The sequence below is a fragment of the Urtica dioica genome, chromosome 8 (assembly GCF_054948205.1).
Source record: "Urtica dioica subsp. dioica isolate 48M chromosome 8, U.dioica_male_clone48M_v1_H2, whole genome shotgun sequence".
In the NCBI taxonomy this organism is placed as follows: Eukaryota; Viridiplantae; Streptophyta; class Magnoliopsida; order Rosales; family Urticaceae; genus Urtica; species Urtica dioica.
The window spans coordinates 15,775,433-15,800,314 of NC_142763.1; the positions used below are offsets into that span (position 1 = coordinate 15,775,433).

The 24,882-nt window shown below is 38.2% G+C and overlaps 2 protein-coding genes across 2 annotated transcripts; one reads left to right on the forward strand and one right to left on the reverse strand.

Annotated features, from left to right (window-relative positions):
• Positions 1-7,451: 7,451 nt before the first annotated feature.
• LOC149388435 (uncharacterized) lies at positions 7,452-8,287 on the reverse strand. Its single transcript, XM_089624248.1, has 2 exons — positions 7,594-8,287; positions 7,452-7,486 (listed from the first exon to the last, which is right to left on the reverse strand). Exons 1-2 carry the CDS (start codon positions 8,270-8,272, stop codon positions 7,452-7,454), a joined length of 714 nt encoding a protein of 237 aa, XP_089480374.1. The 5' UTR covers positions 8,273-8,287.
• A 3,185-nt stretch (positions 8,288-11,472) lies between these two features.
• On the forward strand, positions 11,473-12,886 carry LOC149388436 (uncharacterized). The gene has a single exon (XM_089622430.1). It carries the CDS (start codon positions 11,495-11,497, stop codon positions 12,884-12,886), a length of 1,392 nt encoding a protein of 463 aa, XP_089478556.1. The 5' UTR covers positions 11,473-11,494.
• Positions 12,887-24,882: the final 11,996 nt, after the last annotated feature.

Genomic DNA, 24,882 nt, shown 5'->3' on the forward strand with positions numbered 1-24,882 from the left:
TATTAATTTGTAAACTAATTTTAAACCCTACAACTGAATAGAGTGAGGCAATTATGTCCAAATAAAAACATCTATCATAAGGGACCTTATAATTATCGTCATCTTTTCAATATTTTTAGTATAAAATTCCATTTATCTAACCTAATTATATACACTAGTGAGTCTCGCTTATAATTATCGTCATCTTTCTTACAATAACATATTTATCTAAGCTTATCATGTTTAATAACTGAATTCAGGTGTGCTATTAAGTTTGGAATAAGTTAGCTGCGCTCGTGGTAAGAATGATTAGATAACCGGTCAAATTAAAGTTAAAAAACAGAAATACCGTATTCAAATCTAATATCAAATGCCACTTAGAATTCCATTAAAAAGGTCTAATTAAAAAAAATAAGTTATCTACCCAAACATCAAAACTCGTCAGATTCAAAGACCCTACAGGCAAGCATTCTACTATAAAAAATAAAAACATTATCAAGATTAGAAAATTCACCCAGGAAAAAAATAAATCGGTTCAAGCTTTTTATAACAAAACAAAATACAAGAAAATCAATGGAAATTATTATAATTATTATTATTACTCAAATACATATATAAGCTAATGAGCGCAATTAGAACCACCGGGTCCTCCGTAAAGAAATCTATAGCCCCAAAAGTAAGACGATGTGAGCCTATCATTTTTCAATTTAAAACACTTAGACGTGCCCATAATAAGCTCTTGAACATTGGGGTCATTGTTTAGAGGCGCAAATTGTTTAAGGCCATCCAAAGCAAAATGCAAGTTTCTGAAATAAGCCGCGGCGTCATAGAACCCGTCCGGGAATCGCCCCTCGACACTTCGTCCGCTCCGTGGGCCAAATCAGGCACTATCTCCTTCGGCCAATATCCTATCATGACGTTTTGCTCCAGCGCCACGAACCACAAAATTAATAGTCGAAACGGAACGCAAATCAGTCCAAAAAATCCTTTCGGCCAATAAATAAAAACTCATTGAAGGTTACCTTAGACCCTGAATTGATTCCTATGTATTTTGGTACTTAACTTCTAGGAGAAGAAAAAAAAATGCTGATTTAATTTGTGGTGTTAATTAATGGGAATTTATTGTAAGAGCTATTGTGGTGAATATGAGATAATGAACTGCATGATAATGGAACAACATGAAAAGAAAAGAAAAAAAAATTCTTAAATTTTGGTCTTTTTGTATGTTATATTCGTTATTGGGTTCTATAAACTAGAATAATAAAAGGAAAAATTGTACAAAATAGTCATTTGAAATTTATTGATTAGCAAAATAGTCAATATTTCAACTTTTCAGCAAAGTAGCCAAATTTACGTTTAAAAAAAAAATTGACAGTCAAGATTAATTTTTTTGAAGATTATTATAAGCAATTTATCACTTTCAAAAAAATTAATCTTGGGTTCAAATTTTTTTTTTGAAACCAACATACTGCACATTTTGGCTATTTCACTAAATTAAGACAAACTTTGGCTATTTTGTAAATTCATAACTTTAAATTGCCTATTTAGCTACATCATCAGGTAATTTTAGTTGTCTAACTACCTTTTTTGTTGTTAAAAATAGCTAAAATCTCGTATTTATTATATTAAAAAAAAGTCTTGACATTCGAATTCTAACATACATAGCCACACTTAAAATGACCTTTTATTATTAGAATAAAAATCACTATAGTTGCATTTTAAAGAATCTTTTTTTTAATAACATTTTCAAGAAACTTGTGAAGACATGCATGGTTCTTGTTCTTGAAGAATCCATGCATCGTACGTATAAAATTATTTTATGAAAAAATAGATATTTTGTTAGATGGCCTGAAAACTAATAATAACACTAATTACTTGGTAGATGTTATATTTAATTTTAAAAGTTTCTCCGCCGATTGTGGAGACAGGCTCAACTGCGGTTTTCGGAGCTATTTTTTGGCTAACTTGGATGAAGCCCTTACACACGAAGTTGAAGCACCCAGTCCTTTTATTATTATCTGCCTAAATAAATTCACATAAATTTATTACAAATTGTAGATCATTAGGATTAATAAATAAAAAATATAAAGTATACTGAATTACCGTCCAATATATACAAACAATCTAGGTTTGCTATCACCGTTTAGTGTTGATGAAACCTAAAAAAAAAAACTGCATGTCATATAATCATATTTTAAAACATGTAACATATTATTAATATATAATGATAAAAAAAAATCGAATTAATTAAAACAAATGAGAAGATAGATATCTATATATTACGATTGTTCCAGCAATGAGAGAATTAACCCGGTCCACAGGACCAGCCTCAACCCAAATATTCGAAGTACCTGATGTGATGTGGTATAAGGCTGAGATTATATATCGAAGTCGATCCAAGGGCTCCGAAATACTTCAATTTTACGTCTTTCTTTATTTTGATCATTACTTCCTGAAAAAAATTAATTAACGAGGACATTAAAAAGAAAATAAATATGAAATTATGTAGGTGGATATATAAGTGCCGATTGATTACATGGTCATTCGGACCGACACTATTAGGGTTTTGACCAATCTTGCGAAACAATTGTCTTGTTATGTTTCTTGCCCTAATTCTTTCCTCCTTTGTTGTTCGGTATATCGGAACTGTTCCTTCAGGGCAAATCTCGTTCCTCGAGAATCCAGCTTCCGATGATGGCGTGTTTGAACCGAGTGAATTTTTCGCACGATCAATATTTTGAGGAAAATTAGCACTTGGTTTTAGCTGCAGCAAAAAAAAAAATTAATAAAGGAGGGTTAACAAAATAATCGCGTTTAGTGATCTATTTTGTTCTAGTCACTATACTAAATAAAAGTACTATTGAATCCCAGCTGACTGTAAAGTAAATTGATCAATACCTGAATTTTGTGATTTTTGAGTAAAGGATGACTAAGTGAAGGCTGATTATAGACGTCCACGCAGTCGATTATTTTTCCTTCATTCCTCTTTATCATAGAGAAAAATAAAAGTGATCATCAATTTCCTTCATCAGTTTTAGAGAAAAATAAAAGTGATCGGTTAATGACGATAATATATTATTGACATTTACCATATAAGTACCGGTATCTGTTGAGATATCGGCTACCGCTGACACTATCAGTATTTCATAGTTATTCAAATACCGATCATAATTTACTGAAATAATATCTATTTATCCTTAGTGATTTTTTACTATATGAAGTATGGACAATGTCAATATCTGAATAGAAATATTGAAGACTATCAATAAATATTCTATGAAAGAAAGCCTTTGACATTTTTATAAATTAATAGTCAAATTACAATTGACTATCAATATATATCTAAAAATTAGAAGGTTTCACCTTTGTTCTCGACAAGGTGTGGAACAAAAATTAGAAGTTGGAAATGTGGTCTCTTCTCGCAAGCCGGTAAGGAGATCCTTTTAAAAGCTATTGTCCAGGCGATTCCTAGCCACGCCATGAGCTGCTTTAGACTGTCTAAGGGCTTAATCGGAAAAATGCACAAAATTATGAATGCCTTTTGGTGGGGTAGCACGTTGGAGAAGAAGAAAACCCACTGGGCTAAATGGGAGAGGCTGTGTGTGTAAGATTTAATAGTCTCTAATCCGAGCATATGTGATTAGAAACATGAACCCAAAAGCGGAAGCGAAATGGATCAAGCGTTTACCTCCGGCCATTGTTATCGGAAAATCGTCGGAGCTTTAACGGAGACTCGGAACGACTCCCCGGCGTTTCACAGAACGACGTTTTGCTCTTCTAAACCGTGGTAATCTCGAAACTAGATGGTGTGTGTTTTATGAATGAGATTATCGGCTTAGGGACCAAAACTCAACCTCTCAATTTATAACCATTATTCTTCCATCAAAGAAAAGCGGAAATGAGAGCCATTATGGTATTAATTCGTGGCTGAAATTATGAGATTTAATGGACCATAAAAAAGAGATTTGTCATAACGCTCTTGCTTAATATAATAGATATCCATTATACGTTAATTAATGTATTGATACTCTATATGCGTTATGAAAAACTTACATTCTCCCACTTGGTCTATAAAATCCAATATATGTCACAAGAAAATTAATATATGGATCAAGGCGATAGGTCCTCTATGAATGAGTATTATCTTCCATGTATCACATATATTATTTTTCCAATAATACCCCATCACACATAATGAATAAACCATATGTTTATTCTAGGTCCGAACATAAGAAAATATTTCTCAAATCAATAAAAAAATGTATGTGCACAAACCATATGAGAAATATCGAACTGAATACGAGTTTCATAAATAGAAATGTAGCGTACAATGAAAATTACATCATGGAACCAAGTCCCATGCTTTCCACATGATCCTTAAATTTCTTTGGTGGCATGCCTTTAGTCAAAGGATCAGCAATCATCAACTCGGTGCTAATGTGTTGGATGACCACTTTATCATCTTTAACACGTTCTCTTATGGCTAGATATTTGATGTCGATATGCTTACTTCGACTTCCACTTTTGTTATTCTTAGCCATAAAGACAGCAGCCGAGTTGTCACAGTACATCTTAATAGGCCTAGAAATAGAGTCTACAACTCTAAGCCCAGATATGAAACTCTTCAACCAAACACCATGCGATGTAGCTTCAAAACACGATACGAACTCAGCCTCCATAGTGGAAGTAGCAGTCAATGTCTGCTTTGTACTTCTCCAAGACACGGCTCTGCCAGCTAGCATAAAAACATATCCTGAAGTGGATTTTCTTGAATCAATGCAGCCAGCGTAGTCAGCGTCAGAGTAGCCAACCACTTCCAATTCATCGGTCCGTCTGAACATAAGCATGTAATCCTTTGTTCCTTGAAGGTATCTCATAACCTTCTTTGCAGCTTTCCAATGGTCAAGACCTGGGTTACTCTGATATCTACCCAATACTCCAACAACATATGCAATGTCAGGTCTGGTACAAACCTGAGCATACATAAGGCTTCCTACAGCGGAAGCGTATGGAATATTCTTCATTTGTTCCCTCTCAAGGTCATTTTTCGGACATTGGTCCAAACTGAATTTATCACCCTTCACAATGGGTGCTACACTTGGTGAACAATCTTTCATCCGAAATCTCTCAAGAACTTTATTGATATAGGTCTCTTGAGACAAACCCAAAATGCCTCGTGATCTTTCCCTATGGATCTTAATGCCAATAACATAAGATGCCTCACCCATATCTTTCATATCAAAGTTCTTTGAAAGAAATTGTTTCACCTCATACAGCATTCCATTATCATTAGTCGCTAGCAGAATATCATCCACATATAAAACAAGAAAACATATCTTACTCCCACTAACCTTTTGGTATATACATTGATCCATGACGTTCTCTTCAAAGCCGAATGAAGTGATGACATCATGAAACTTTAAATACCATTGGCGGGAGGCTTGTTTCAAACCGTAAATGGATTTATTAAGCTTGCAGACTAAATGCTCACCATCACTAGAAGAGAATCCTTCAGGTTGTTTCATGTAAACCTCTTCCTCTAGATCTCCGTTAAGGAAGGCTGTTTTCACATCCATTTGCTGTAACTCAAAATCAAAATGGGCTACTAATGCCATAATTGTGCGAAGGGAATCTTTCTTTGAAACAGGAGAAAATGTATCTATGTAATCGATTCCTTCTCTTTGAGTAAACCCTTTGGCTACAAGTCTTGCCTTATGTCTCTCGATGTTGCCTTGTGAGTCTTTCTTTGTTTTAAAGACCCATTTGCATCCAATGGCTTTTAAACCATCAGGCAACTCGACGAGATCCCAGACTTGATTAATTGCCATAGAGTTCATCTCCTCAATCATAGCTTTGTGCCATAAGTTAGATTCTTTAGAACTTACAGCTTGTGAAAACGTTTCAGGATCATTCTCGGCTCCAATGTTGTAGTCCGTCTCTTGTAGATATACTTCATAATCACTAGGAATTGCTGATCTTCTAACTCTAGTAGATCTTCTTAATGTTGCTTCATTATTCTCTTGAGGATCTTGTTGTACAATCGGATGTTCGATTGGTTGTTCAACATGATCTTGATCAGCAACTTGATCTAAAGGATCAGCATTATTAACTTGTGGAATCTCAATAGCTGGTTGTCTTACACACGATTGAGCTAGAGGAGTGTGTACGATAATCAGTCTATCACTTGAACTAGAAGGTTCAGCTTCATTGTGATCTAATGCAGACACTGAGTCATGCAATTGGTCACTCCCACTAATCAAGTCATTCTCAAGAAATTTTGCGTTTCTTGATTCCACAATCCTAGTATTGTGAGATGGACAGTAGAATCTATAACCTTTAGACTTCTCGGCATATCCAATGAAATACCCACTTATAGTCCTAGGGTCCAGTTTCTTTTCTTGTGGATTATAAATTCTCACTTCAGACGGGCATCCCCAAACGCGTATATGTCGCAAACTGGGTTTCCAACCTTTGAATAACTCAAATGGCGTTTTTAAAACAGCCTTGGTTGGAACTCGGTTTAATATATACACAGCCGTTTTTAGTGCTTCAGTCCACAAGAATTGAGGAAGTTTTTTTTTACTCCTCATACTTCTCACCATGTCCATTAAAGTTCGGTTTCTTCTTTCTGAAACACCATTCTGGTCCGGAGTACCGGGCAGAGTGTACTGGGCAACAATCCCATGTTCTTGAAGAAACTTCGCAAATGGCCCAGGTGCTTGTCCATTCTCAGTATATCTACCATAATACTCACCACCTCTATCTGATCTCACAATCTTAATTTGTTTACCACATTGTTTCTCTACTTCAGGCTTGAAAACTTTAAAGGCGTCTAAAGCTTCATCCTTAGAACGAAGTAAATAGAGATACATATATCGTGAGAAATCATCTATGAAAGTGATAAAGTATTTTGGATTACTTGCATCCATGTCAGGACAACAAATGTCTATATGTATGATTTCTAACAATTCAGCACTTCTCTTTGCACCCTTTTTAGACTTGTTGGTTTGCTTTCCCTTAATGCAATCCACACAGGTCTCAAAGTCGGTAAAATCAAGAGCACTAAGTACTCCCTCATTCACTAACCTTTTAATTCTTAAAATGGAGATATGTCCCAATCTCCGGTGCCACAATAGAGAAGAATTTTCATTCATAATACAACGCTTCAACCCAGCAGTAACGTTTAAGGAGTTATTAGCAACATCATTTTGCAGTGTAATTGAATAAAGACCACCAGACAGTGTACCATAACCAACAATTTCGGATTTATTTAATAATGTAAAACCATTATCCGAAAAGTTAAAGCCAAAACCAAGAGGTACAAGTCTTGAAACTGAAATTAAATTCCTTGAAAAATAGGAACATAAACGGTCTTTTCTAAATGCAAAATAAAGCCACTACTTAACACCAAATCGAAAGAACCGACAGCCTCCACATGCGAGCTCATCCTACCTCCTGAAAGGATGTAGTGCTCACTTCCCACTGGCTTCCGTAGGTTTTGCATACCCTGCAAGGTATTTAAAACATGGATTGAAGAACCAGAGTCAATCCACCAAGTATTATGACCAACATCAGTTAGATTTGATTCATAACATACAAACGAAAGTTGAATACCTTTCTTGTCAAGCCAATTTTTGAACTTAGAGCATTCTTTCTTCATGTGTCCTTTCTTCTTGCAAAAGAAACACTTTGACTCTTTCTTTATGTCCGGTTTGACAGGGATCTTGCCTTTGTCTTTGGCACGATCTTTCTTCTTCCTTTCAGTGAAAGTCAGATTCACTTTCTCACCCACTTCCATAGCCAGCCTATGTTCTTCTTGAACACACATGGTCATAAGTTCATTAATTGACCATTTATCTTTATGTGTGTTATAAGAAATCTTAAATGGGCCATATTGCTGGGGCAGAGTGCACAGAATGAAGTGAACCAGAAAGGTTTCAGACATTTCAACTTCCAACGTCTTTAATTGGGCCGCAATATCCCTCATGCGCATGATATAACCACGCATACCTCCTACTCCAGTGAGCTTCATGGATGAGAACTGCATGATAAGAGTACTTGCCAAAGCCTTATCTGAAGTGACAAATTGATCGTCTATTGCTTTCATTAAGAGACGAACTTTGTCATATTGCTCAATTGAACCCCTAATCCCAGCAGATACTTTGGTCTTTATGAACATAACGCATAGGCGATTAGATCGCTCCCACTTTTCATAAAGATCAACCTGATCTGGGGTACTCTCCTCAGTAATTGAGGGAGGTTCAGGTTTCCTTATGGCATAGTCAATATCCATCCATCCTAGTTGAAGGAGAACTCTTTCTTTCCAGACCTTAAAATTGTCCCCTTTGAGTTCGGGAACATCGCACTTAACATCAGAGTAACCTACAGTTTGACTAGCTGCAATTTACAGAAATTAAACATGCTTATTAAAATATGTTTTTGAAGAAAAATAACTATATCATGATTTACCAATGCAAAACATGTGTTACTCAATGAATCTAGAGACATAAAACTTGCCTGTGGGCTAAAGTTCTAATTCAATTAGATTCACACGATTATGATAAAACTGTCAAATTATGTTCCTTTTCCTAATACCTGTGGGTTAATTAGGAAATATAATTTGATATTTTATCCTAATTAATCATACAAATATTATAAAATTCCTGTGGGTAGATTTCATAATATAGCATATGATTAACCACAATTATTGTTTTTTTTGTGATATTAATTCTAAATATACAATCTAAATTAATTAAAGATGCTGTGGCTATTCTTTAATTAATTAAGATCATATCAATCACAAACAATAAAATAAAGACTAAATAAATAATATTGTGCTAGTCATTGCTAAATATTATATGTGTGTCTCAAATAATAATAAAATTATACATCATATAATTTCTAAATAAATGACATACAAACACAATATAAATTAAACTTAATACTTGCACAAAATACCTTTATAATGCAAATAAAAATTGAATAGCATATATCAAGATTATTTATTCTATTCTCCCAAAAAATATTCTCATAAGGTATATTCTAAATAAATATATATATACCTTATATATACCACAGCCAATACACATATATATATATATATATATATACGCACTACAATAGAAAGAGAGTGGAAACCATTGTTTTATATAAACATATTCAAATTTTAAAACAAAATAAGAATCTGTGGGCCCAATATATATGCCACAGCCAAAGAAAAGTGATATCGCATATGCATATGCACGTTAGAAACCAAAGCATCAGTATAATCCATTTAACTATCTGAAATAAAGGCCCAAAACTAAACTTGATAAAAGGCCCAGAAAAATAAATAAATAAAGACAGAGAAGTAAAACGACAGTTATATTAAAACGACACAAAATTGTCACAACAAAAACGACATGTCATTTTCAATCGTCTTCAACCTCTAGATGGGTTATTTTCGACCCGGTTGAGACCCGTTTCAAGATCCGACTGGTTTTCCCTCATTTTAGCACCGAATTGAGTGATTCAAAAGCCAAAAGAATCACAAAACAATTTTCTCAAAAAGATTTCCATAATAATATTAACATTTTGACGTAAAAAAAAACGCAAAACATAAACACACAAGAATATGGAAATTTTCAAAAACAAGGTAGAGGTTATGTGGGGCTCTGATACCAAATGTAAGATTTAATAGTCTCTAATCCGAGCATATGTGATTAGAAACATGAACCCAAAAGCGGAAGCGAAATGGATCAAGCGTTTACCTCCGGCCATTGTTATCGGAAAATCGTCGGAGCTTTAACGGAGACTCGGAACGACTCCCCGGCGTTTCACAGAACGACGTTTTGCTCTTCTAAACCGTGGTAATCTCGAAACTAGATGGTGTGTGTTTTATGAATGAGATTATCGGCTTAGGGACCAAAACTCAACCTCTCAATTTATAACCATTATTCTTCCATCAAAGAAAAGCGGAAATGAGAGCCATTATGGTATTAATTCGTGGCTGAAATTATGAGATTTAATGGACCATAAAAACGAGATTTGTCATAACGCTCTTGCTTAATATAATAGATATCCATTATACGTTAATTAATGTATTGATACTCTATATGCGTTATGAAAAACTTACAGTGTGATCATAAGGCCAAAGGAGGTCTCGGCTTCCGTCACTTGGAACATCATTAGAGATCCGAGCAGCCTAGTGAATCAAGTTCTCAAGATGAGCTACTTTCCGAACTCTGACTTTCTTGAAGCTAATGATATGGCTGGTAGCTCTCAAATTTGGAAAGGAATCTTGTGGGGACGAGAACTAATTGCCAAGGGATCCCGATGGCGTATTGGTGACGGCGAACAAGTAGACGTACTACATGATAGGTGGATCCCGAGACCGCGGTTATTCAAGCTGATCGAGCCGCCAACTCTTCCATGTGAATTGAGTGTCGCTGAGCTGAAACATCACTCCGGGGCTTGGAATATCAATCTGATCACTGCTATGTTCTCTCCGGAAGACGCTGAGCATATTCTCTCGATACCATGCTGCAATATTCCAATCAAGGACCGTCTTATATGGCATTTCACCAACAATGGCGAATATAGTGTGAAGAGTGGCTATCGCTTAGCTCGGGACTGGAGGGATGAAGCAAGCGGATCAAATCCCAGCGACAGCGAGACGTGGTGGCGGTTTCTTTGGAGCACAAGACTTCCACCGAAAATCAAAATGTTTGTATGGAAGCTCTGTAATCACTGGCTTCCTACAAATTCTTGCCTGCGATCCCATACCCTCTGATTGTTGTAGCAGGTGTGGAAAGGAGAGGGAGACGAGCTACCATGCCATCTGGGGGTGCCGAGAAGCAAGGAAGCTCTGGAAAGCCGCTGGAATTACTAATACCATGTCCCCCGAAGAAGCCAACGACATTGCCGGAGGCCTCGCTAGACTCTCCAAAGAATTGAAGCAAGATGACATGGAATGGCTACTCACTCTCGTATGGCAAGCTTGGAATACACGTAATGATTGGGTTATGCAGGGTCGAAGTCGTCCAGCGAAAATGGTGGTGGATATTAGCGTATATATATAATATATTAGTCATTATTATTATTATTGTATTTATGATTATTTCCCTTTTTCTTTATTTCCTTTTTTGGTTGTATTAGGGTTATATATACCCAGACTATTCTATTATGTAATTCATCAATTCAGACTTCCTCTTTTTCTCTGAATCCCTAAATCTTCATGGTATCAGAGCCATCTTCTCCATTCATGGCTTTTGTTAATTGATTGAAGAAAGTTAATATACCAAGCACGATGTTGATTTGGCGAGTCAAGCTACGTTTTTCGTCCGTACCGTTGGTATTTTCGCCTCCTTTTCTTGATTTGTGGATGTCGTAATTGGTTGAGTGATTGTCCTGTTCACCGGTTTGGTGCTGTTTGGATGCGTTGTTGATTTCGTTTTTCGGGTTTCGATTTGGGGGTTTCTATCTGCTTGTTTGGATTTCGTTGTTTTTGGAGTGTTTGGATTTGTGCTTTTTCGATATGGCGGGTCGTAGAGATGATTCCCTTCAGGCAATTGGTGTTCAACTGGATGGCAAAAATTACTCATATTGGAGTTATGTTATGAGGAATTTTTTGCGTGGAAAATCGATGTGGAGTTATGTGACGGGTGTGCGTCGTAAGCCTACCGATGAGAAGGCTGAAGATTTTGCAACTTCGATTGATGTTTGGGAGTCTGACAACGCGAAAATTATCACGTGGATTAACAATTCTGTTACCCACTCGATCGGTGCTCAGTTGGCGAAGTACGAGACTGCGAAGGAGGTCTGGGGACATCTAGAGAGACTCTATACTCAGTCTAATTTTGCCAAACAGTATCAGTTGGAGATGGATATTCGTGCGCTTCGGCAAAACGGTTTGAGTATTCAAGAGTTCTATTCTGCCATGTCCTCATTGTGGGATCAATTGGCATTGACTGAGTCGGCTGAATTGAGGGCAGTGGCGGCTTACATCTCTCGGCGTGAAGAGCAGCGATTGGTTCAGTTCCTGATGGCCCTTCGTGACGACTTTGAGGGATTGCGTGGTGCGATTCTTCACCGCAGTCCTCTTCCTTCTGTTGATTCTGTGGTCAACGAGCTGCTGGCCGAAGAGGTTCGTCTCAAGTCCAAGATCGACAAGGAGAGTCCATCACCCGCAGTGCCTGCTGTCCTTGCTACCCCGTACCGTTCTCCTGCTGGTAGTACGTCCAGGTCATCACTCCCTCTGGATAAATGTGCCTTCTGTAAAGAGAAAGGACATTGGAAGGCTCAGTGTCCGAAGTTAGGCAGGGACAGAGCACAGCCGCAGCAGCAGCAGCAACAACGCCCAACCCAGCCTCAGTCTCGCCCGACGGCTCCGTGGGCACCCCGTCCAACGGCTCCGTGGGCACCTCGTGCACCAGCTCCGTGGGCACCTCGTCCGACACCTCCGTGGACACCTCCGCCCACCAACGACGTTGCTGCCCCATCTGTGGACCCATACATGTTTGAGCAGTTCCAGCAGTTCCTTGCCTCTCAGCCTCATGCCATGTCAGCCTCTTCCTCTAAAGGTTTGTCTTCATCGTCAGTCCCAGGTATACCATCCTCCATTTGGATACTTGATTCGGGTGCTTCTAACCATATGTCCCCTCATTTTTCATCTTTTGTGTCTTTGTCCCCTCACTCATCCATACCCATTATGACCGCCGATGGCACCCCTATGCCATCAGAGGGTTTTGGTTCTGTTGTTACATCTCATATTTCCATTCCCGATGTCTACTATATTCCTAGTCTTGATTTAAATCTTGTGTCTGTTAGTCAATTGACCGATTCTGGTTTCGTAGTCACTTTTTCTTCTTCATCTTGTTGTGTTCAGGATCCGCGATCTCAGATGGTGATTGTGTTGGAATCGATCTAGGGTTTAAGAAAAAGTTTAACGCTTCGTTAAGCGGCGGAATTTTAAAATTTTCTTTTTAAGTAAAACTAGTTTTTACTAACCTAGACAAGAGCATGTACATGTAAATAAAAACTAATATGAGCTATTAAAGTTACTAACCTTTCTTGAAGCTTGAACCTTGTAGAAGCTTTTGGAAAGTTGCAACGCTCGTCTCCCCTCGCAGCACGTCTCTCTTTCTTTCCTCGGCACCTCGAGCAACCACGAAAGTTTCTATCACTAAATCACTCGAAAAGAAGGAATCAGTGAGTGGGCACTTTTAAACACTACGACTTGAGAACGAGTCTCGAAGTCGCAGAGCTAAACACTAGGTCGAGTGAGGACCTAGGTGCCAAGACAAGAAATAATCGAAAATAAACTAGAGAGAGAGAGAGAGGATTTTCGGCCAAGTTCTAGAGAGAGAGTCTCTCAAATCTCTTAAACTTGGATGAATGAAATGTGAGGAAATGAGACTCCTATTTATAGGAGAGGTCTCACCTTCAATAAGGTAGTTTCCTCTTCTATAGAATATCACATATTCATGAGCAATTTCCTCTTTTTTCCCTTTGAGACACTCGGCCAACTCAAGGCTTCTAGAAGCCTTGATTTGTTTCCAATTTTGTTCAAGGCCTTGCCTTGTCTCTCACTTGGCCGATTACCCTAAAACATCCTCATGCAAATTTGTTTCCTCTTTTTCTTTTGGCAAGTATCTTGATACATTTATGCACAAAATATTCTCTCTTGGTTGGGTATGTTGGGCGCCTATGTCCTTCTAGAATGGGCTTCTAGAAGCTTTTCCATTTGTTCATGACAACATGAAAAAGGCCCAATAAGAATTTTCAATAAAATTCTTATGAAATGAAATTAATTCACAAGGCCCAATGATCAAGTCATGGCCGAGTGAAACATGTCATAAAATGACCTTGTCAAAAATTTATTGGCATTCATTTCATCGTTTGTCTCAAAAGACAAAAATACCCTTTTCACTATTTTCGTTCTTGTTTTGACTTAGCTTCCAGTTTAACTATTCCTATCGATGTGATTCGTGACAGTGACCTCATGGACCCAAATGAACAAAGCTTTAGCTAAACACTTGGACTCAAAAGTTCACAAACCTTTTCCAAGTTTAGCTTAATGCCAACTGACTCCACTAAAGAGCTGACACTGAAAATCTCTCGGTTCAAATGAATTTATTTTCTACTCAAGAATTCGACCTAATTATGATGAGCGGATCCACTGAATATTATCTATGTTTACCCTTCATGAATGTCATCAGCTAGTCGGGATTTACTAAATTACCATTTTACCCTTCTAGCTGTTATTTCCTCAACTCCTTTGTCGCTTGTGAATAAGTTAGAAACAATGTATTGACGAGGAGCTAACAAGTCACATTGTTTCATCCAAAAGAGTCAGGACTCAATTTGGACACTGGCCAGTTCATTTATTCACACTCCAAGGAACAAAGCATGAGGTGACATACATTGCATTTCAGCAATCTTGTACATGAATTCCATATCTATGAGAACTTCACAAAGTTACTCATGACAGACTCACAACTTAGTACTTCACCAATAGGCCTTGTTCGGAGTCACATAGTGAGTCCGAACTTTGACTTTCTCAAATGAGAATACTAAGGTGTGAAATGCCATGTCTCATTTCAGGATTAAGGTAAGCATGACGCAATTCATACATAGTGACTTCGAGACATAAGAGGTTAAATGGTTTGTTCTTATATTGTCTCTAGAAGTGCACTGGTCAATTCAGTACCTTCGGAAGATACCTAGAAGAACTATAGAGTCCCCAACTCTCAATGCCTCATAACCAGACATCATAGATTCTTCTAACAATCATACTGAGGTCAATAGTCCTTTGACCCTAAGATTGCGAATATATCGTTTTAAGCAAACTACGAAGAGTTTGTTCATGCAAATCTACATTTGTCTCTTCGTAAGTTGTTTAGTTTGTTTATGGACTAACAGACTATGGTTTTATCATAAAGCTTCAGACAAGGAAGATTGAATGAACGTTTCAACTTTATTAATGAATAGATAGGCAATTACAAGCAAGAGTCTTCATGAGACTTTATTACATCAAATGTTCAAAATAAAGACTACAACTCTTCTTGTGGGCACCATTGACAACAGATTGGGACATGCCGTAAGCAGGGGGGGCTCTATGTCTTGGATGAACTTAAAGTAACGGATGTGGCTGCCTCTAGTGTGGATTTATCTTCTTTTCGTTTGAGTCATCTGTCGTCTGACTTTTATTTGTGGCATTCTCGTTTGGGTCATGTTTCAGCGTCTCGTTTGCGTTTTTTGGTTTCTACGGGAGTTTTAGGAAATTTGAACTCCCAGGATATTTCTGATTGCAGTGGTTGTAAACTTGCAAAATTTTCAGCTTTACCTTTTCATAAAAGTGTTTCGTCTTCTCTTGCTCCGTTTGATCTTGTGCATTCTGATGTGTGGGGACCTGCTCCCGTGTCTACTAAGGGTGGTTCTAGATACTACGTTTCTTTTGTTGATGATTTCACTCGTTACACTTGGGTTTATTTAATGAAGCGTAGATCTGATTTTTTGAGCATTTACCGTGATTTTAGAGCCCTCATAAAAACACAACATTTTGCTGTCATTAAATGTTTTCGTTGCGATTTAGGGGGTGAATATACTTCTAACGATTTTTGCCAGTTACTTGCTTCCGATGGGACTATCCGTCAAACCTCATGTACCGACACACCTCAACAAAACGGTGTAGCTGAAAGGAAACATCGTCACCTTGTTGAGACTGCTCGCTCATTTCTCCTGTCTGCCGAGGTTCCTAGTATTTTTTGGGGGGAAGCTATCCATACCGCTGCCTATGTCATAAACAAAATCCCAACCTCTCATAATTCAGGTTTGTCCCCTTTCGAAAAGTTGTTTGGAAAAGTCCCTGATTATGCCTGTTTGCGTGTTTTTGGTTCCACTTGTTTCGTTCTCCGACCTCACGTCGAGCGCGATAAATTGTCTCCTAAGTCTGCCTTGTGTGTCTTTTTGGGATATGGTGTTGGTCAAAAGGGATATCGTTGTTTTGATCCGGTCAGTCAGAAATTGTATGTCTCTCGTCATGTTGTGTTTTTAGAGCATATTCCTTTCTTCTCTGTTCCCGCTAGTTCTCATAACATGACTCAGAATGATCTTATTCGCATTGATCCTTTTGATATTGACACCGATGAAGTTGTACACACTGATACTTTGGTTCCTGAGACACGCACGCCTCTGACTCCTCCTGCTACGACTGCTCAGCCATCACTTGAAATTGCGGATCATCCTCCTCTGCGTCAGTCCACCCGTCCTCGTAAGTCCACTAAACTTCCCAATTTTGCCTATTCGTCATACTCTACATCTTTTGTTTCCTTTCTCGTGTCTCTTCACTCTTTGTCTGAGCCTTTGTCCTATAGAGAGGCTGTTGTTGACCCCCTTTGGCAGACTGCTATGGCTGAGGAACTTACTGCTCTGCATCAAACCCACACTTGGGACTTCGTACCGTTGCCGTCAGGGAAGCGGGCCATCGGTTCTCGTTGGGTCTATAAGATCAAGACCAAATCAGATGGGTCCGTGGAGCGGTACAAGGCCCGTCTTGTTGCTAAAGGCTATTCTCAGGAGTAAGGTATGGATTACGAAGAGACTTTTGCACCAGTCGCAAAGATGACGACGATCCGCGCTCTGATCGCTGTGGCTTCCGTACATCGTTGGCAGATATCTCAGATGGATGTGAAGAATGCCTTCTTGTATGGTGATCTTCACGAGGAGGTCTACATGACACCCCCTCCTGGTGTCGCGCATCAGCCCGGTCATGTGTGCAAGCTGCGCAAAGCCCTTTATGGTCTCAAACAAGCTCCTCGAGCTTGGTTTGAGAAGTTCTCCACTGTGATCACCTCCCTTGGTTTCATTCCTAGTCAGCACGACTCCGCTTTGTTCGTCAAGCATACAAGTACAGGTCGTATCCTCTTGTCCTTGTATGTTGATGACATGATTATTACCGGCGATGATTATGATGGGATTGAATCGTTGAAGTCTGACTTGGCTCGGTGTTTTGCTATGAAAGATCTGGGTTCGTTGCGTTACTTTCTGGGTATAGAGGTGGCTTTTTCTCCGAAGGGCTACCTTTTATCTCAGTCAAAGTATATATCAAATCTCTTTGAGCGCGCTCGTCTCACTGACAACAGAATCGTTGATACTCCTCTTGAAACCAATGCACGCTACTCTCCATCTGATGGGTCTCCTCTGCCCGATCCCAGTCTATACCGCACGATGGTTGGAAGCTTGGTTTATCTCACGGTTACTCGTCCTGATATTGCGCATGCTGTTCATATTGTCAGTCAGTTTGTCACTGCTCCTACCACAGTTCATTGGGCTGCTGTTCTGCGCATTCTCAGGTATCTTCGTGGTACTCAGTTTCAGAGTCTATTATTTCCCTCCTCGTCCTCATTGGAGTTGCGCGCTTACTCTGATGCTGATTGGGCTGGTGATCTTACGGATCGCAAGTCCACCACTGGATTCTGTGTTTTCCTTGGAGATTCACTCATCTCTTGGAAGAGCAAGAAGCAGGATGTTATTTCTCGCTCTTCCACTGAAGCTGAGTATCGCGCTATGGCTACGACTACATGTGAGATTGTTTGGTTACGCTGGTTACTTGCTGATCTGGGTGTCACTCTTCATCATCCTACGCCGTTATACTGTGATAATCAGAGTTCCATTCAGATTGCTCGTAACTCGGTCTTTCATGAACGAACCAAACATATTGAGATTGATTGTCATTACACCCGCCATCATCTACAGCTTGGTACAATCACATTGCCATATGTTCCCTCTTCACTTCAGATTGCCGATTTATTCACGAAGGCTCATTCCACTTCGCGCTTCCGCTTCTTAGTTGACAAACTCTCAATGCTTATTGCTGTAGCATCGTGAGTTTGAGGGGGGATATTAGCGTATATATATAATATATTAGTCATTATTATTATTATTGTATTTATGATTATTTCCCTTTTTCTTTATTTCCTTTTTTGGTTGTATTAGGGTTATATATACCCAGACTATTCTATTATGTAATTCATCAATTCAGACTTCCTCTTTTTCTCTGAATCCCTAAATCTTCAGTGGATTGGTCTGACCACTTTTTCCGCGAATTCACCTCTTCCTCAAAGCAAGCCAAGCAGAACAATAATATGACAGCCCGGTCGTTGAATTGGCGGCCTCCGATTCAAGGAATTACTGCTGTGACGGTGGATGCAGCTATCAGCTCGGAGACGAGAAAATCCGGCGCGGGATATGTTGTCAGAGATCACCGTGGTCACCTCATCGCTGCGGGGATTGCAGTGACTAGCCAGCGCATCAGCCCTTCGGAAGCGGAAGCAAAGGCAATCATTTTTGGTCTCCGAGCTGCTGCGGCCCTTCAACTCCGCAAGATCGAAATCCAATCCGATTGTCATCGCGTCATATCCATGCTTCAGCAAAATCTTCCTCCAGCAACCGAGCTTGGTATGTTGATCGAGGAAATCATGTTCCTTCGTGATAGCTTTGAAGGGACCCACTTCTCTTTTTTGAACCGCGATTGTATCACTCCTGCCCATAAACTTGCTAGATACTCTCTCAATTTTAATTCTGATGTTATGTGGTGCAATGAAGCCCCTCCCTGGTTGTACGCTGATCTTAAGGCTGATATGCCAAATTAATGAAAGTCTGATTCTTTTGCTCAAAAAAAAAAAATAACATTTTAGGTATTTTTTCAAAACAGTAAAATTAAAACCAACCACCGGTCCAATTTCTTCTAGAATTTTGATGAGAACAAGGGCAATGGAGGACCTGGACCATATAGAGAAGCATGGCCAAATCGTTTGCATTTAATTTCAATTTTCAGATAAATGAACTGATTCGTCAAAATCAATACGAACTTAAAGAGATCAATTGTTCAAAGAAAATAAAATACTTCTACACTCAAGTGTCAAAATACAAATGATGGCGACACAAATAAAAGTATCTAGATGATTTTATATCCAGATTTATTTTACTCTTTAAATCACATCTTTTCAGGATCTATTAGTTTCTTTAGCATAATCTAAACTATTCGTACTCATCACTTACAAGACTTACAAGTTACAAAAGAAAAAAAGTGCAAGTACTTCATTACTTTACCAGTAAATAAAAAAAATAATATAAATATAAAAAAGGAAGAAAAGAAAAAAACTATAGTTATACCTGAACGGCCTTGACATAATTTCTCCTCATTTTCGGAGCTGCACTACATTCATGGCTTCTTAAAGAGAAGCAAAAACGACCAACAAAACTATAGTTTTCATTTATAGTCCATGTTGTTATCTAAATAAAACACTGAAAAGCCATTTCTCTCACTTATTTATATTATGTTTGGTGTGTATCTGCCAGCCTCAGCCATAGCTAGATAACTATAAAATGAGTTAAGAAATATATGCCTTTGTAGGTATTAATTAATATTGTGTGTATTTCCATTCAATGGACATTTATTTCCCATATTGATGAAGTGATAAGGTTTCACCATAATACAACAATTTGTTGTCAATGGTGCCCACAAGAAGAGTTGTAGTCTTTATTTTGAACATTTGATGTAATAAAGTCTCATGAAGACTCTTGCTTGTAATTGCCTATTCATTCATTAATAAAGTTGAAACGTTCATTCAATCTTCCTTGTCTGAAGCTTTATGATAAAACCATAGTCTTTTAGTCCATAAACAAACTTAACAACTTACGAAGAGACAAATGTAGATTTGCATGAACAAACTCTTCGTAGTTTGCTTAAAACGATATATTCGCAATCTTAGGGTCAAAGGACTATTGACCTCAGTATGATTGTTAGAAGAATCTATGATGTCTGGTTATGAGGCATTGAGAGTTAGGAACTCTATAGTTCTTCTAGGTATCTTCCGAAGGTACTGAATTGACCAGTGCACTTCTAGAGACAAGATAAGAACAAACCATTTAACCTCTTATGTCTCGAAGTCACTATGTATGAATTGCATCATGCTTACCTTAATCCTGAAATGAGACATGCCATTTCACACCTTAGTATTCTCATTTGAGAAAGTCAAAGTTCGGACTCACTATGTGATTCCGAACAAGGCCTATTGGTGAAGTACTAAGTTGTGAGTCTGTCATGAGTAACTTTGTGAAGTTCTCATAGATATGGAATTCATGTACAAGATTGCTGAAATGCAATGTATGTCACCTCATGCTTTGTTCCTTGGAGTGTGAATAAATGAACTGGCCAGTGTCCAAATTGAGTCTTGACTCTTTTGGATGAAACAATGTGACTTGTTAGCTCCTCGTCAATACATTGTTTCTAACTTATTCACAAGCGACAAAGGAGTTGAGGAAATAACAGCTAGAAGGGTAAAATGGTAATTTAGTAAATCCCGACTAGCTGATGACATTCATGAAGGGTAAACATAGATAATATTCAGTGGATCCGCTCATCATAATTAGGTCGAATTCTTGAGTAGAAAATAAATTCATTTGAACCGAGAGATTTTCAGTGTCAGCTCTTTAGTGGAGTCAGTTGGCATTAAGCTAAACTTGGAAAAGGTTTGTGAACTTTTGAGTCCAAGTGTTTAGCTAAAGCTTTGTTCATTTGGGTCCATGAGGTCACTGTCACGAATCACATCGATAGGAATAGTTAAACTGGAAGCTAAGCCAAAACAAGAACGAAAATAGTTAAAAGGGTATTTTTGTCTTTTGAGACAAACGATGAAATGAATGTCAATAAATTTTTGACAAGGTCATTTTATGACATGTTTCACTCGGCCATGACTTGATCATTGGGCCTTGTGAATTAATTTCATTTCATGAGAATTTTATTTGAAAATTCTAAATGGGCCTTTTCTTATGTTGTCATGAACAAGTGAAGAAAATTCTAGAAGCCTTTTCTAGAACATGTTGGGCGCCCATAATACCCAAGATAGAGAGTTTATTTTGTGCATAAATGTATTTAGATATTTGCCAAAAGAAAAAGAGGAAACAAATTTCCCACACAAGCATGGGAATTTCGGCCAAGAGAGCAATAGGCAAGCCAAGGAACAAAAAAGGAAACAAATCCTAGCCTTCTAGAAGGCTGCCTTGGGCGCCTAAGAGGAATGGGAAATAAGGGTTATTTTGCTCATGAATATGTGATATTCTATAGAAGAGGAAACTACCTTATTGAAGGTGAGACCTCTCCTATAAATAGGAGCCTCATTTCCTCACAATTCATTCATCCAAGTTTAAGAGATTTGAGAGACTCTCTCTCTAGAACTTGGCCGAAGTCCTCTTCTCTCTCTCTCTAGTTTATTTTCGGTTTTCTTTTGTCTTGGCACCTAGGTCCTCACTCGACCTAGTCTTTAGCTCTGCGACTTTGAGACTCGTTCTTAAGTCGTAGTGTTTAAAAGTGCCCACTCACTGATTCCTTCTTTTCGAGTGATTTAGTGATAGAAACTATCGTGGTTGCTCGAGTTCCCGAGGAAAGAAAAGAGAGACGTGCTGCGAGGGGAGACGAACGTTGCCAACCTTCCAAAGGCTCATCAACGTTCAAGCATCAAAAAGGTTAGTAACTTTTATAGCTCATATTAGTTTTTATTTACATGCATATGCTCTTGTCTAGGTTAGTAAAAACTAGTTTTACTTAAAAAGAAAATTTTTAAAATTCCGCCGCTTAACGAAGCGTTAAACTTTTTCTCAAACCCTAGATCGATTCCAACAAATGGTATCAGAGCTATGGTCAAAGGAATGCATGTGCATGTTTTTAAATTATGAGCTTGAAAATCGTTTTCGAAAGTTTACTAATTTTGTGACAAGTTAGAATTGTAATCTTAGATTATTTTTAATTTATTGCTCTTGTCTCTAAATTAAAAACCATGTTGATTTTCTATGAGTTTGGGATGATGTTAAAACACATTAGAATCAGTTCTAAAAGTTTTTAATTTTTTATATTGAAAAACGTGTTTTAAAGGTTTGAGATTTTTCGAGTAAATTTTGTGACTAGTTTTATTTTCTTCCTAGTTTCGTTTATTTACTTGAATCGTTTTATGCATGTTGTTATTTCTTTTATTCTATGTTATTACCCTGCTAATAAAACACAAATAAAAGCTTTAAACAACATCTTAAAACGTTCTGTTACACTCGATTCTTTTTCGCACCTAAAAGGACGAAGCTTTAATTTATTTCTTTTTCTTCGAGCTGGAATGTAAACCCGCATTAAAAGCGGCATAACTCTCTGCTCAGAAATCGAAATTTAATGATTCTTGAATCAAATTAAAGCTCTGTCTGTCCTCTGTCCAATGCCACCGGTTTCGGCTCAAAAGGACATCGGAGCCGCCAGTTATGGCGATTTTACTCTGAGGTGCGCGGCTGTCTGAAACTCCAGTTTTTTAGAAATCCGGATTTTCAAACCCCACTACCATGAGTTATAGAACTCTAATAAGAAAACTTTCTTGAGCAAAAATGTTTTTCATATGATTATAAACATGATGTGTAAGATTAAAATGTTTTGATTTTGAAAGTTTAATTGAAATTGAATTTTTTACAAAACTAGTTTGAATTTTGAAAAACCGTTTTCACTTTCAAACTTGAAAATATTTTGTCATCCAAATCAAATAAGTTTTCAAAATGTTTTCAAAACTATATCTATATCACATATGTTCAAAATCTATATGCTCTTGAAATTTTGAGTGGGAGGTCTCTTAGTAGACAAAGCCGAAAAATAAAAAGATGTGTAATCTCAAACTTTCAAGTGTTCGAGTGAGTTGAAGTTCACACTTCCCTCACGCACTTTCCCGAAATAGAAAATAGGAAAAGATCGAGTATGTCCCTTGTGCCTTTATGCACTAATACTGCTCTGAACATGTCGATCTAGGATTCTCTTCTAGTTGTCCGCTCTGTCGCTCTCTAACTAGGAAATTTGTTTCCGAACTTAAAAGAGTCGATGAACCAACTCCAAAAACTAAGTGGGAGGGTTATACTTGTTGTTTGTAACCCACGATCCCCAACACTAATGAAAAGTGCAAGTGTCGCCGGACTAAGAGTCACCCTCGTGGCCCTCTCTTAAATGAGAGTACTCAAGGGCGCTTTGCTCTGATCATTGCTCAATGAGCTACGTCCGAGAGTGAGACGATGATGACAAGACCTCCCCTCGGCGGATTGTTTTTCAAAGTCAATCTTTTGGACTAAGTGGTTGGTTACACACTTAGACTCAATCCCTAGTAATCCTCCCTCGAGGCCCTGCGAAAGGATGTGAGTGATCAAACCAATTTACAAGGTGGCTAGTCAAAGTTGATGTATTGACATCTTGGCTATGCATTAATGATGAGTCATTTACTTATGAAAGGAGACTCGTTGCGGCCTTCCCTCGAAGGAGTAAAGTGTCATTTCGTTCATAACACCTTTGGATTTTACAAAAGTCTTAATGAAACTTAAATCCTAAACCAAAGACTAATCATAAACTTGTTTCAACTTAAATAAGCAACATGTCTCTCAACCCTCTCTCAATCTTTCTTTCCTCGAACAAACTCGAAAACGAAAACTACGTAGATTCGAAACGTAACCTCGACATAATACCTACCGTTAACAAGCACAAATGGGTACTCACCACCCCGTGTCCTCCTCTGACGAATGATGATTCAACTCAAGAGGACAATGACGCCTTAGCGGCCTGGCTTCGATCCGATGAGATTGTGAGGTGCTATATCTTGGCATCTATGAACAATATGCTGAAAGAGCAACATCGTGACTTCGAGACTGCCGCTGACATGCTCTACAATCTCCTTGAGATGTTTGGAAGGCAAAGGCGTCAAACAAGGCAACAAGCAGTCCGACAGTTTATGAACTGTCATATGAGGGCTAGGACTCCTGTTAGAGACTTTATGATACTGATCATTAGTTTTCTAAATAAAATGGAAATCCTAGGATCTGAGATTGATGGGAAGAATATCATAGATGTGATCTTAGAAACTCTCCCCGCATCTCTTGATACCTCCAAGATGAACTACTCCATTAACAAGCTAGAGTACACTGTTACCAAGCTTATGGAGGAACTTCACACTGTTGTAGGTCTTACTAAGAGAAAGAGGAATCAAGGAGAGGCACATGCTACTGAGCAAAAAGCCTCCGCCTCTGGAACTAAGAAGAGACCTTACAAGGCCGATAAAAAGAACTGTCCTGCCTATCTCAAAGCAAAGGAACATAGTATTGTACTAGTTACCAAAGCATGCTTAGTAGCTGATAATGTATCAACGTGGATTCTTGACTCCGCTGCTACTAACCATATTTGTTGTTCCTTGAATGGTTTCAAGAAAACCAAAAGCTTAGAGGAAGGCGAGTTCTGTTTCAAATGGGGTGATGGGAGCCTGGTGTCCGCGAAGGCTGTGGGATCCGTGACGCTGTCTTTTGAAGACCGCACTTTAAACTTGAATAATGTTTATTTTGTTCCTACCTTTGGGAAGAACTTAATATCCGTTGCTCGTCTTCGTGAGCAAGATTATTGTTTAAAGTTCATTAAAAATGGAATTCGTATTTCGTTTCCTGATAATTCTTTTGTCACTGATGCATGTATGAAGAATGCTCTTTTCTACATCTATCCCACTCAACCTTCTCTTTCAGACACCGAAATAGATAATGATCTAATTAGGGAGCCAAAGAGGATCAAACTTTCTGAATCCTCCGATCTAACAAAATCAACATACCTCTGGCACTTAAGACTTGGTCATATCAGTCTAGATAGGATTAAGAGACTTGTGAGGGATGGTCCACTCCAAGCCTCTGCAATAGGTTCACTACCTACTTGTGAATCCTGCATAGAAGGAAAAATGACTAAGCGACCTTTCTCCGATAAGGGTCGAAGAGCCACTGAGTTGCTGGAACTAATACATTCTGATGTATGTGGTTCGCTCAACCAACAGGCACGTGGAGGATACGAATACTTCGTTACCTTTACTGATGATTACT